This window comes from Brachypodium distachyon, chromosome 3 (assembly GCF_000005505.3).
Source record: "Brachypodium distachyon strain Bd21 chromosome 3, Brachypodium_distachyon_v3.0, whole genome shotgun sequence".
NCBI classification, from domain to species: domain Eukaryota; kingdom Viridiplantae; phylum Streptophyta; class Magnoliopsida; order Poales; family Poaceae; genus Brachypodium; species Brachypodium distachyon.
The window spans coordinates 10,646,726-10,661,535 of record NC_016133.3 but is presented as its reverse complement, the minus strand read 5'-3'; the positions used below and the strand labels follow the sequence as shown (position 1 = coordinate 10,661,535).

Below are 14,810 nucleotides of genomic sequence, written 5' to 3'. Positions count from 1 at the left end.
CAAGAAATCGACGTGTTAATCCCTTGGTGTCCTCAGGGTAGAGTAGCAACGGCATCGACTACAGGAATTTTCAGAACATAGTACCCCAGACCACCTGAGGGACGCGCCCCCACCTACACTGCTACATACCGATGTCACCTCGGATCCGGGTTCATACTTCTTACATCCATCCTGGCAGAGCCCATAATACCATGTGGTTGTACTGTAAGCTACTAAACAGGAAACTAGTCTAGTCTCTGGTTACCCCGGGTGGCATTCCTCGGTTGCAACGCAGGCGCTCCCATAGAAATGGCGAGACGACTCATAGAAATGGACCCATAGAAATGGACCTGACGCCGCATACATCTCCATTTCCTGAAAGCAGCCCACCCAGGACGGTTCATTGAATTACTTGTTTTGCCATACACTAGGAAAACTATATTTGTAATTCAATAGTATCACATTGTAATAATATCACCTCGTATAATATCATAGCATAGCATTTTACTACTACGATGGCGATTGGTGGTGTGGACATCGCAAGGGTATCTTACACTACTATGACTGATCATAGCTAGCATCGATACAATAATAATCCTAATAATGCAACTAATAAAATCTAGTGCATAATAAAATAATAGGATGATGATCAAAGTGAACTTGTCTTGATAGTAGTTGGTAGTCAAACACTCTTCACAGTCACACAGTTCGCTCTCCGAGAAAACTATACAATCAAGCAAACATACACATACATAAACACACCATACAAGCAAAAGAATATGTATGTCATGATGCAATGCAACATGTGCCATGAGTTTTGGTTTATTTTATTTGGGTGATCTACTGATCCAAGGAATTGATAATTAAGCACATGCAATTAGGGTTTTTAAGCAAAAGCAAAGGCTAGGGTTTAAACCCTAAAATGAGGTTTTACTTGCATCTGCGAAGCAATTTAATTTTAAATATTTATTTCTCTGTGCCATTGGACAGAGGACATTAAAACAAAATTTTGGGCACTGGTTTCATTCAAAAAGGACTTCTAAATAATTAGTTATGATTTAAATGGTATAAAACCCTAATCTGTAATTTGAATGTGATTCAAATATTGAAATTTGAATTTTAACAGTGCCAAAATATTCTACACTTCCTAAGGATTCCAAAAAGGTGTGGATCATTAAATTTGGCCAAACAGATTTAAAGTTATGATCATTTGAAGTTACAGGGGTCTATCTACAAAATTCCATTTAATTATTCCGGGGGATTAAAAATTTCATTATCATTTTATTTACGCCGTGACACGTGGCGGCTCCTGATTGGTGCGTACCGGTTCGTTTAAGTGGATAAGAACGATCTAATCTACACCGTTGATCAAAAATCGGACGGACGAGGGGCTAGGGTTTTACCGGGCGGCGGCGGCGGTCACCGGAGACGGAGGGGATGGCGGCACGATTGGCTGGGGAAACAAGGGGGAAGAAGAGAGGAGGGCATGGGCTATTTATGGACGTGCTCGGGCTCGAGGATTAAGGAACGGAGCGAGGGGAATCCGGCGGTGAGTGCGTGGCGGCGAAGAAGGAAGGCGCGCGGCGGACGCGGGGCTTTCCTTCCGAGGAAGAAGCCCCTGACAGGTGGGCCCCACCTGTCAGCGGGTGCGGGCACGCGCGCGGGGCGGCCGGGCTGGCGAGGCCGGCTCGCGTGCGGTCGGGCGCGGTCGGACTAGGCCGGTTCGGCCCAAAGTGGCCGGGCCGGTCCGTTTGCTCCTTTTTTTTTTCTTTTACCCTTTTCTTTTTCTGTTTTTCTTATTCCTTTGATATCTTTTGATTTTGAACTCCAAATTGGTCCAAATAAATTCCAGAAAAATTGTAAAATCATGTTCTACCATGATATATCTTCAAAATAAAATACACAAAAATACAATTGCCCTATAAATGCCTTTAGGTCGATATACCTATTTAAATAAAATACTTTTTCAACTCCAAATAATTATCCAAAAATTATGGTATGGCTTATATGTGCATTAAACCCCTTTTATACATAAAACCTATTGGTTTGAAAATCCGAAGCTCATATGGGTGTAAACCCTAGGGTTCAAAATGAAACAAAGTCTTTTAAAGCCCTTTTGAGATTCCAAATTTGAATTCAAACATGCAATTGTGGCATGATGCATATGGATGCAATGCTTATGTAAAAGTTTGAAATTTTGGGATGTTACAATGACCCCACCCCTGCGGAATTAAAGCTATATGCAAATTCCTTAGCTAGGAACCGCTTCAATTTGATCATAGAAAAAGAAGAGTTTGTTAAGCAGCAGAAACACGAAGTCGACAAAATTAAGAAGATGGAAGAGGAACTTCAAGCGTCTGTGAAGGCTCGGCCAGAGTCATCCGACACTTTGGATAAAAGCGCTTTCCCTCTCCAAAACAATCATCGCGGGTCTCGTTTCTATAAACTACCCGAGAAAAATAGAACCCACACGGTTCACGATCTCTCCTCAAGCTTCGTGTCAACAGACGATCGCAATGATGCGACGCTTGGGATTACTGAAGAGGCACTCCGTGCGGCGAGTACTTATCTACAGTCAATCGCACTACCCGACAATGACCCACGCTGGCGCGTCCGCGAGCAAATCTCGGCGTTCTCCGATGCGGATTGGGCTGGCAGTCCTGATGACAGGCGATCCACCGGGGGCTATGCGGTCTTCTTTGGTCCTAACTTGATCGCTTGGAGTGCTCGCAAGCAAGCTATAGTGTCTCGCAGCAGTACTGAAGCCGAGTACAAGGCAGTTGCAATTGCCACAACTGAGCTCATATGGGTACAATCTTTATTAAGGGAGTTGGGAGTCTCTCAAGATCAGCCACCGGTCCTTTGGTGTGACAACATCGGTGCAACTCCCTTATATTTATGAGATAGCACACCCGATTAGGGTGTTGAGCAGTTGCCCTAAATATTGTCTTACACCTCTTAAGGCATGCAATTTTATTTTTCTTGTGCTGGATACTAGCAAGTGAGTGAAAGAATTTAGAGTTTTCATCTCCCAATTTAATCCATTAAATCTTGCCTCTTTGTCTCTGGTATGCATTTTGATCATTGAGACAGTCCTGCAATTTAACTTTGGCTTTTTTCCTGAGATTATTTTCCTCTTATGAGAGGAAAGTTCCACCGTTGCGTAGTGAAGCCAAAATTTCCAAAGACAAGCAAAAGTTGCAAGCTGGATGTGTGTGCCAATTGTGCGGAATCGTCGGGACAGACGCGCATGAGGAAACGATCGTGTTAGTTGCGGGGACGGAGGAGCCGAGGATCTGAATAGACGATGACGTGGCCTCACGAAAATGCAGAAAAATAAGATAGTGGGGGTCTCTCTCTTAGATATAGAAGATTTAAATCAACACTGAAGCAATAAATGCAAGGGTCTAATTTTCACCCTTTTCTGTCTGCAATACGGTAAAAAATATTACACGATCATGTGCCATGCAACTGCCAATTGCTGAACCCTGCTGCCGGCCATTTGATCTAGACGGGTCAAGCGAGGAGCAGCAGTTTGAAACTTTTTTGTGATTGCATCAGGGGATGTAGCGGTAGAGGATTGGATCCAGTTCTGGCGTTGCATGGCACTAGATTGTATAGTTCAAGTAAATGCACTAAAGAAATGGAGGAACTAATTTATAGCCGACCATCATGTTCTCTGTTAATTTGGACCTCAAACTTGTCACCGTCTTCCTTCCATCTCCATTATTGTCCGGCTCAAAGAGATGGAAAAAGGCTGTCTCAAATTTCCCGATCAAGGCCATGATCTTGCTCCTCCTCTGCCCCATGAGCTTGCTCCTGCTCTCCTCTTTCACTCCACTTCTCCTGCCTTCATCCTGTCTCCATTGCTGTACCAACTCCTTTGTGTTCTTTAGGGGCATTACCTTCTCTCCCTTTGCTTTATTAGTCTCTTGGTGGTTCACTATTAACTCGGGTTCAATGGCAGCCTCTTCTTTCGAGGCAGATTCATCGACAGCTTCCTTCAATCCAGTTCCACTTGCAACTTGTCTTATCTTGGTTTCATCGACAGTTCAATATTACCCCGTCGTTCTTTTTTTTTAATCAAATACTATAGCTTTGTCTTGCAGAGACCGGGGATTATCTTCATTTTCTAAAAACAAAGCGAAAGGTTCCCCATAAAAGATAACAGATCTCATATCCCCGGTTACTTAGGTGCTAGACTGAGATCCAGGATGCTAAATGTTTTCTCTTTTTTAATATATGAACAAGTAATGTCATATGTGAAGCCTCGTGAAAACTTTGATTGTAGTAAACCTATCCTGGTTAGCAAAAATGGGTTTAACAAAGTGGGTAGTTCTGAATTTTAAAGTTTTCTTTTGAGAGGTTAATGAATAAAAAGGTAGGAAATGTCCGTAATTAATGGATGAGGTGGTGTTGACTTGAAACTGGAATTTCCAGGAATGTGCCTTTCTTTTCTGCGTGCACGTAAATATTCGACTTTGAGCTTACAGAAGATTTCTTAATAAGCACAGTGCATTGCAACATACACTCTCAATGAATGCACACATATATCCAGGAGTCTGAATAGCACGAATGTATTTTGCAAAAGATAACTACTTCCTCCTTCCCATAGTAAGTGACGAAATATTACATGTAGCTAAACGCCTTTTGTGAATAGATACATTCATATTTAATATGTGACCGAGGGAGTAGTTGCTACTGCCCTGCATGCCAGCCAGTTCCTCGTCTCCCGACCTTCCACTCTCAGCCTGACATGGCTGTCTCAAATTTCCCGATCAAGGCCATGATCTTGCTCCTCCTCTGCCCCATGAGCTTGCTCCTGCTCTCCTCTTTCACTCCACTTCTCCTGCCTTCATCCTGTCTCCATTGCTGTACCAACTCCTTTGTGTTCTTTAGGGGCATTACCTTCTCTCCCTTTGCTTTATTAGTCTCTTGGTGGTTCACTATTAACTCGGGTTCAATGGCAGCCTCTTCTTTCGAGGCAGATTCATCGACAGCTTCCTTCAATCCAGTTCCACTTGCAACTTGTCTTATCTTGGTTTCATCGACAGTTTCCTTCAAGACGTGTGATCGACTGTTGATGCCATCATCAGCATTCTCCTCTTCGTATCCCTTTGCCCCGAGCTGCTCTTCTGTGGCTTGCTCCTTCTTCTCTGATTCATGTTGATTAGAGGACGGCTTGTTTGGAGCATCATGAGAAGCAATGGGGTCCGCATAATTCAGCTCGATAGGGTCCGGGAGGCGTTGTTGCAAGTGTTCTTCTATGGAAGGGGTACTAATGCTCTCCATCTCATCAAACTCAATCAAGAGCTCCACTTCCCGCTCGTCGATTTTGGGAGCCTGTATTGGTACACTTTTTGTCCTCTGCATAGAAGCAGCAGAGTTGGCTCCCCCCCCGCTCTTTTTCTTTGATGTAGAGCCAGGAGTGCGTACTGCGGACACAGCTTGTGTTTTCTGAGTTCCCAGCCTTGGAGATGAACAAGGAGGTACTGTCGTCTTCTCGAGGCCAGGCCTCGAAGGAAGCTTGCTCTTCTGCGGCATTGACGGCGATCTTGCTCCCCTGTTAGATGAAGGACTATGTGTGGCCGCTGGAGGCCACAATGATGTGCCACCAGACCTGTCAGCTTTTCCTCTCGTCGCCATGGAAGACGATGAGTGCAGCGTCTTGCCATGACTGGACGAAGAGGCTGGTGAGGCAGTGCGCGCATTGAAGGATGATGAGAGTCGACGAGCGTTGGACGAGCTTGAAGTAGGGGATGGGGATGGTTTTCGGTCGGGAGTTCTTGGGACAGACCTTGCTCTTCGAAACCCCTGGTCAGACTCGGTGCGCTTGAGCATGGCGGACATGTTCCGGGCAGTCTTGTTGATCCTAGCATCTGAATGAGGTGGTTCCCTCCTCGATGTTGCCATTTTGTGAAAACTCTTCTGCCAACATGCAAAAATTCACAAATTAACCAATGCATGGTGCATTGGTACACAATGTTACAATGATTTAGCTAGCTAGGGACAATTTCAAAACTGACAAAAAAAAGATGAAGGATAACCAATTCACAAATTTAATTCCTTTCTGAGATTTTGTCTCAAATAATAGCCAAACAATTTCGAAAAACTGAAAAAAAAAGATGAAAAAGAATGGATTAATCCGGTGTAGGAGGACAGAGACAAAATTTGCATTCTTGCTTCAAGGAACAAGTAACAACTGCAGATCAAATTTGCATCCATCTGTTATTATTACCTACACTCGTTTGCAATTCCCCCTATGGCTATGGAGATCAAATTTTTGTGCTTCTCAGACGCAAGCAAGAATCAACAAACAAAATGTGGCAAAAGTATCAAAAAATTACGACACTCGTTTGCAATTCCCCTATAGCTGCCAAGGAAGAGGAGATAAATAGCTGTACCTGTGCTGATCCAGGAAGGAGCAGCTCACAAGAGTTCCGAAGGTTGATCAATCTCTGCACAATTCATGGGCAGTGGGGATATGGAGAGGAGAGAACGAAAGTTCCATGTCCGTTGTCCCCACATTTTATGGCCTGCCCCCAGGGGATTTGGACGGTTGATAGTCTGGAGAATAGTACTGGTTGACAAGTCCTTCACATTTGCTTGGTTCTCGTGCTTCCCATGAGTTGTGGATCTGAACGGTGCTCCATAAGTAGGGGAAGCATTCCCGTTTCTGCATAATCTTACGAAATAAAACTGTACCAAGTACCAACAGTTACTATTTTTCTATTGGTCGGTGAAAATTACTACGGAGTAGGAAAAGTCCATTCTGAACCCTGAACTCGTTGGACTTGTCTGAATCAAATTCTAATCTTCTAATCCCGCGTTTTAAGCCCCTGAACTATCTAATCCCGATCAATTTAAATCTTAGCCCGAAATTCCCTGTTTGGCTAGGTCGGGATAAAGATCTGTCTTAGGATCTGGTGAGTGAGCATTGTATGTGGATCCCGGCTACTTATTCTTATACAGTTATATCTGAAAAAGCTATACCAAACAATTACCCACAATTTTTTTTTTAAAAAACTACAAGGCATCTGGTGAGGACATCGGGATTCTTCCCTCGAAGTGAGCCCTCCCGGCCAGACGAGCAGCGACCTGGGCAGCAGTAGCGGAGCATACGCGTAGGGAGTTCCAGTTCCAGCGAGCGGCGAGCCAACCCGTCGCCCCGCCTAAGAAAATATATCAGAAGACCTTAGCCAACATAGTTAAAATTATATCGGAAGACGCTCTAGGAAAATTAGTAACGATTATTCTCGTTAGTTATTTTCTAAACATAGTTAAAATTATCAAAATTAAAAAAAAATCAGAAATACGAGAGCATCATTTGGGTCCTTCCTCTAATGTTAGTCAGCAATCCCGGTGTTAGGTCGCCAAACACCATTTTCGGGATTAAGGGGCTTAATTGACCGGAATCAGTAAGGTCACCGTCTGAAATTCAGGGATTCAAAGGTTAAGGTCTGATTCAGAATTTGTCTATAAGTTCAGGGTTGAAAATAGACTTTTCTCTTTCCTGAACAATTCTGTTTTGGAGAAGACTATACAGCGACCGTTCCCACCAAACTCCCGTGGAGCGGCCGAACAGCCTCCCCTCTCCTCTGCGCATCCTAAGCCCAACAACGTTCAGGTCACTCCGTCCTCATCTTGCTCATCAGCTCATCAGTGGTTTGCCTCCGCTTTGCCTAACTTTAGTATTTTTGTCTTCTGAATCCAAATTTTGCAAGGGTATAAATTTGATCATTTAATGTCTATAAAATTCATCAATACACGCCAGTGTCCCTGGAAGAATTAGCACTGTCACATATCACAAGTAATGCTTGCTTGTTTAAGTGTGTCCCACTTGTCTGATCTGTCATCACCAGTTTGTCAATTTATTTGTGCATATTAACTCGCTTATACATGCATATCTACCAACTTGCCAATTGATTTTGCTATGTTTCCTTGTCGATCTATAGACCAGCTTGTCAGTATAGCCACACATACTTGTCAGGATAACTCTATCTACTTGACCGGTTAGTCATGCCTTCTTTCCAGGTTAGTAGTGACTATTTACCAGGTTGATTGTGCCTACTTACCAGATTGACTGTGCCTACCATCAAATTAATTGGGGATGCTTACCAGGTTAATGGTACTCACTTACCACATTAATTATAGATATTTACCATGTTAATTGTGCCTGACCAGGTTATCCACGCATACATACTTACCAACTTATCGACACATGCTTGATAGGTTAACCATGTCTACTTATCGGTTAGTCATGTTTGCTTAACAGGTTGAATGTGCCTGCTTACCAGGTTAACCGTGACTATTCACCAAGTTTACCGTGTCTACTCACCAAACTAATTGGGGATACTTACCACGTTAATTATACCCACTTACCAATTAATTACAGATATTTACTACTCCCTCAAATCCATAAAAAGTCCATTTTGTACTACGTTAGTACAAATTTTGTACTAAGTGGGCGGTACTTTTTATGAATCGGAAGGAGTATGTTAATTGTTGCCTAAGTTAACCATGCCTACTTATTGGGTTAACCATGCATATTTATTAGGTTAATAGTGTCTATTTATAAGGTTAACCATTCGTATTTATCAGGTTAATTGGGAATATTTACCAGGTTAACCATGCCTATTTATCGGATTAACTGTGCATACTTATTAAGTTAACTGTGACTACTTATCATGTTAATAACGAATATTTACCGGTTAACCATGCATGTTTACCGGATTAACCGTGCCTTCGGTCAAATGATAAGAACAAATCCAGTTATAATTGTTTGCATGAGCCAAATACACCTGATGAACATGGATGCTAACAAATACTAGCCTCGATGCCCAAACGCACCCCTAGACATACTTCATGGAACAAAACACTGGAATGAAAGCATGTACAAAAATCACATTTCGGTATCGAAAATATAACTGATCATGTAGCATACAGGGAGAACCATGGACTCGAAAATATGCGACCACAGAATAACGACATAACCATGTGTATGCGAAGACCCGACACGAGTGGCGGTGCTGCTGGCATCGCTGCAAACACAGATGTAGGTCTCTGGCAGATGCTCTTGAACGCCTCTGAGCTCGTAGGTCCGCATGCTGCAGGAATGCCATGTCGTACTCGCCGCTGCAGAAGTACGAGGCGCTACCACAGGCGTTGCACGCCCTCCTACGCACGCGCGCACACATAACAACAGAGGTATCGGAGCCCGAAATTCCGGCACCGGGGATGTTGGACACCCCCTTTTTGGTTCGGTGGAGGGCGAAGGGGATCGCTGCGGCGATCGCCGGCGTGACCAATGACATGAAGTGTGGACACGAGTTTTTACCCAGGTTCGGGCCACCCGGAGGTGTAATACCATACGTACTGCTTTTGAGTTGTATTCGCTAGTACTCCCTCCATTCCAAAACACAACTCATATAGATTTTTCTTATTTGTTCCAGAATACACCTCATTTTTCTCTTGAAACCCGCACCTGGCCAATAACTACTCACATCCATTTACTATTAATCCAATACGAGTGGTCAGGCACTAGAAACAAGAGCTGGCTTGGTCCAAGTGCACAAATCTATATGAGTTGTGATTTGGAACGGAGGGAGTATGAGTATTATAGGTTGCCGGGGGATGTCGTACCAGTGGCCCACGGGGTCCACTGATAAGGGACGCGTGGGTTGCAAGTAACAAAGCCCCGCCAGGTTGGCCTCCTGGGAAGGATAGACTCGGGAAGCCCGCCCCAAGGAGACGGTCATTGGCGAGGACAAAGCCAAGGACTGGAACTGGAGAAGCACCCGCTTCGGTAGGTACCCGGGAACTCTGGTCCCGGGAAGTGGAAGGATGCTGCCCCGGCAACTGGTTGGGTGCGCTAGCCGACAAGGGGCTCCCAGCGACCCGCGCCCGGGCGTGCAAGTGGAGCCCGCAAGACAGTGAAGACAGGACGAGACAGCGGACGCGGTGCATTTAATGCACCGACAAGAGTCACATCAGTAGGGCTAGTCTTGCTCAGCAAGGCTAGAGCGTCTACACTATAATCAATTTTTATCTACCGTGTACAGTGGCTTGGGTGCTGCATGGCGCCCAGCGTGGATCAACAGTAGTATGAATTTTGTGGCAATGACACGCGTATAGAAAACGTGTCACGCTGCATGCATCGGCACCTATGGTATCCCCTTTTCTATAAAAGGAGGACCAATGCCACCTGTCAAAGGGTCCGAACCCCAATTAGTAGTAGCAAGGAGTATTGCTCCTGTTCATAGAAAAATCTCTCAGGAGAACAAGTAGCTCCCCCGGGAACACCCCGGGGCAAACTGTAAGAACACACACACATTTTTGTGAATACAACTCCAAGCAGGACGTAGGGTGTTACACCTCCGGGTGGCCCGAACCTGGGTAAACTCACGCGTCGACACTTCCTGTCTTTCGTCATGTCGGCAATCGCCGGAGCAATTGCCTCGCCCTCCACCGAACCAAAAAACGGGGTGCCTAGCATCCCCGGTGCCGGAGACCCGTGCTCCGACATCTGGCGCGCCAAGTAGGGGGGCGTGCAGAGAACTTCGGGTGACCGCCGGCGTCATCGTCTTCGCCATCAGCTTCTTTCTCAGCTTCTTCATCAACGAGATCGTCCACGACTTGCTCACCATGCCACCCAAGAAGGCAGATGAGCCCCGGGTTGACTTTAGTGACTCGCTAGCCATGCGCACCCGATCCCACGATGCCGCGCGTGCGTCGCAAGGCCAAGGGGACTAGGGGTCCCCTCAACGGCAGCAGCAGCATCCGCAGCTGCGCCCGCACCTTCTCGGGCATCAATGGACAACCGGAGCCAGCCGCATAGGCGACCTCAACGTCGCACGTGCCAGCCAGCGAGCTCACTCGCGGGCTGAGGACGCGCAGCGACAGCTGCACCATGACCACAACGTGTTGCGGCCGAGCGCTGCCCCATCCACACCAACACCACCCATGACGTGCAGGACTGCCGCACTCTCCAGACCATCAAGGAGAAGCACGAGCAGCGCCACGAGGAGCGCCGGGCTGCCGGGGCTTGCTTGAACTGCGGGGCTATCGGGCACCTCTCCCGAGATTGCCCGAACAACCCTCGCAACGGAGCGGGCCGGGGCGCAGCCGGCGGCGACAAGGGAGAACCCGCACGGGGTCGCAGTCAAGCCCGCGGTGGCAAGGACCGGCCTCCCCGGGGACGCGACAAGCCTCGCGCCGAGCAGCGCGAGGATGACTGCAGTGACGACGCCGACGAGCCCGGCTTCCAGGAGCCCCGCGACGTCGCCTGCATCCACGGGGGAGCATACGCTCTCACGTCTCACGCTGCCATGAAGCAGCTCACACGTGAGGTTTGCGCCCTCCTCCCCAACGTGGAGGCGCAACAGCCGTTGAGGTGATCGCATGTGCCGATCACCTTCAACTCGGACGATCACACGATTCGTCCCTTGGGATCAGGGGTACTGCCCTTCGTGGTGTCACTGATCATAAACAATGTGACGGTGACCAAGGTTCTGGTGGACAACGGGGCAAGCCTTAACCTCCTGCTCGCCAAGTTGGTGGAGAAGCTTCAGCTGCCTCTGGAGCAAATGAAGCCCACCGACCCGTTCCGGGGAATCAACCGCGGAGTGGTGCAGCCGATGGGGCGAATCACGCTCCCAGTGACCTTCGGCTCTCGGGAAGCGTTCCGGACTAAGCACATCGTTTTTGACGTAGCTCACACACCGTTACCGTACAACAGGATTATTGGTCGGCCGACGCTGATCAAGTTTATGGCGGCAACCAATTGCGCCTATGGCGGGATGACGATGCCGTCAACGTACGGTGTGCTCTCCATCAAGTGCGACCTGAAGGACGCCGCTTGGTGCATGGGCGAGGTCGTAAAGGCCTCCGCAGTGGCGGATCCTGGCGACTACGACGTTGCCGGGAACGAGGATCCACTTGCGGGTGAACAACCCGCACAGAAGAAGGCACGAGCCGCTCCCGGACAGAACACCGGGGGCCGCTCCAGCTCCAGCCCGCGCGTTAGCAAAGGCATGAAGCTGCAGGAGGAGGGCGCCAAGGTCAAGAAGCTTCCCCTGCATGCCGGCAACGAGGCACATACCGTCTCCATGGGTGCGAGCCTCGGCGACAAATAGGAAAGCGCCCTTGTCGCCTTCCTCCGGGAGAATTCTGACGTGTTCGCTTGGGAGCCGTCAGATCTTCCTGGAGTCCCCAGGGAGGTGATCGAGCATCGGCTGGCGGTGCGGCCAGACGCGTAGCCCTTGAAGCAGAATGTTGCCGGAAGCACAGGAACGCGAGGACTTCATCCAGCAAGAAGTGGGAAGCTCAAGAACGTCGGGGAGATCAGGGAAGTGTTGTACCCTACTTGGTTAGAAAATCCTGTTGTAGTCCCTAAGGCTGGAAATAAATTGCGCATGTGTGTAGATTTCACTGATCTCAATCGTGCATGTCCTAAGGACCCCTTCACTGTACCCCGAATCGATCAAAGAGTACATTCCACAGCAGGTTGTGAGTCTTTATGCTTTCTGGATGCCTCATCCCGGTTGGCTGCTACTATTATACATGCATGCCTTTCGGGCTGAAGAACGCGGGCTCGACATTTCAGCGGGCTTTGCGCGAGTGTCTGGGACCCCATCTAGGCCGGAATATCGAGGCCTATATGGACAATATCGTCGTCAAGTCGCGACGTAGGGACTCGCTCGTCGGCGACCTGCAAGAGACATTCGATAATCTCCGCAGGATCAAGCTCATGCTTAACTGTGTGGACTCGGGGCAATTGATGGTCTTCTTGGTGTGTCACCGGGGAATCGAGGCCAACCCTCAGAAGATCGAGGCAATTGAGAAGATGGAGGCACCCCGCAAGGTTAGAGACGTTCAGCGCCTCAACGGTTGCGTTGCGGCGCTTGGGCATTTCATCTCAAGGCGGTGCGAGCGAGCCTTGCCTTTCTTCAAGGTGATGAAGAAGAATGGCCCAATCAATTGGACCCACGAGGCGGAAGCGGCGTTCCAGGACTTGAAGCAGTACCTGAAGTCGCCGCCAGTCCTCATCACCCCCAAGCCAGGCGAGCCATTGCTACTATACTTGGATGCAACGGACCAGGTAGTGAGCTCCGTGCTTGTTGTCGAGAGGGAAGAACAAGTCCCGGGGGCTGAAACAAGGGGCCGGGGGCTCCCGCCAAGCCGGAGGAACCCCCGGCTACCACCCTGCCCCGGGAGCCGAGGGGCAGTCCACTCAGGCTGCCCCCCGCAAGCGGCTCGTGCAGCACCCCGTGTACTTCGTCAGCATGGTGTTGCGTGATGCCCAGGTATGGTACCCGCAGGTCCAGAAGCTTCTGCTTGGGATCCTGCTCACTTTACAGAAGCTACGCCATTACTTTCAGGCGCACAGCATCACGGTGGTGTCGGGGTTCTGCGTGAAGGGCCCTCGTCAACCGTGAAGCCACCGGGAGGGTGGCCGAATGGAGAATGGAGCTGGCGGAGTTCGGGCTGCGTTTCGCGAATACCAAAAGCATCAAGAGCGCCGCTCTCACCGACTTTGTCGCGGACGGGACGTCAACGGGCATAGAGGAAGAAGAGCCGGAGGCAAGCCTTCCTGGCAAGTTGGACGAAGGGTACTGGGTCATGTACTTTGACGGCGCCTTCTGCCTGCAGGGCGCCGGGGCCGGAGTGGTTATCGAGTCGCCCACTGGAGATCAGCTCAAATTCGTAATACAACTCGACATCGGCAACTCCACCAACAACACTGAAGCGATCCTCCCCCTTACAGGATTCGATCTCTGTGCTTACAGTGCTGGTCCCTGGATCGACTCGCTAGCACACACAGTTTCAAGATGTAATATCAAGATACAAAGGTCAAAAGTGTTGGGAATATGCCCTAGAGGCAATCATGTATGATGTAATTCCCAATGTATTCATAAATATTATTAAGTTGTCCTTGTTTGAACATCTGATATGTATCATTGAATATGTGATTTGATTGTGGAATTATGTATTCATGTTGTTCATACTAAATTGTCCTTAGTCATTGAGGTTGTGCTGGACACATAACCTAGACTAATGTGAAAGTTGGCTGATGACTCGGTTCCACTTGTCATGGGCATGGTGATGTCATTCCAGCTTACACGGACTCGGCTAAAGAGTTTAGCGAGTCGGACTGACCCATATTGAGATGCAACGAGTAGGTCGTCATTTGCATGTCTCAATCAATGTAATCCTTAGACCTGAGGTTATCGCACAATCCGAGTTGTGGATCACCAACTTAGGTTCTGTCAAACGTTGTTCCGTAACAGGGCAGTTATAAAGGCAGAGTTCGGGTTGACTGAGAATCAAGCTGTGTGATGTGGATAACCAAGATGGGATTTTGCCCCTCCGACTGGAGAGATATTCTCTGGGCCCTCTCGAGTGATATGATTCGGGAAGCATGGCCATGCGCGACTTGGTTAACTGTTAACCGGGTCGATCGACTAAGAGTTAGTCGGATGAATCATATATCACAGATCGAGAAGAGAGTTGAACTATTAAAGGGATGACGATTAATCGCCTATAGTTCGACAAGGTATATCGTGAGGCAAAAGGGACTAAGACGTATGTCACATTGGAAGGTACGTCGTCATGACTCGATGGTACTTGGGAGTCGGCACGTTCTGCTAGGAGCCGCTACCGATTGATCGATTGTGAGTCGGACTCCAATCGTGTCCAAGTCGCCATGAGCCTGTGGGGTCACACACTTAAGAGCGGGAGCAAGTATTTGGTCGGGTTGGACCCGAACTGGAATTGGGCTGACAATGCGAGTTGGACTCGCAGGGTGGATGGGCCACAAGGCTTGGAGCCCA

At 48.1% G+C, this 14,810-nt stretch overlaps 1 protein-coding gene across 1 annotated transcript; it reads right to left on the bottom strand.

Moving 5' to 3' along the window:
* Positions 1-4,497: 4,497 nt before the first annotated feature.
* On the bottom strand, positions 4,498-6,589 carry LOC100825723. The gene is made up of 2 exons (XM_003571212.4): positions 6,384-6,589; positions 4,498-5,907 (listed from the first exon to the last, which is right to left on the bottom strand). The coding sequence occupies exon 2, from the start codon at positions 5,890-5,892 to the stop codon at positions 4,726-4,728; it is 1,167 nt and encodes a 388-aa protein (XP_003571260.1). The 5' UTR covers positions 5,893-5,907; positions 6,384-6,589; the 3' UTR covers positions 4,498-4,725.
* Positions 6,590-14,810: the final 8,221 nt, after the last annotated feature.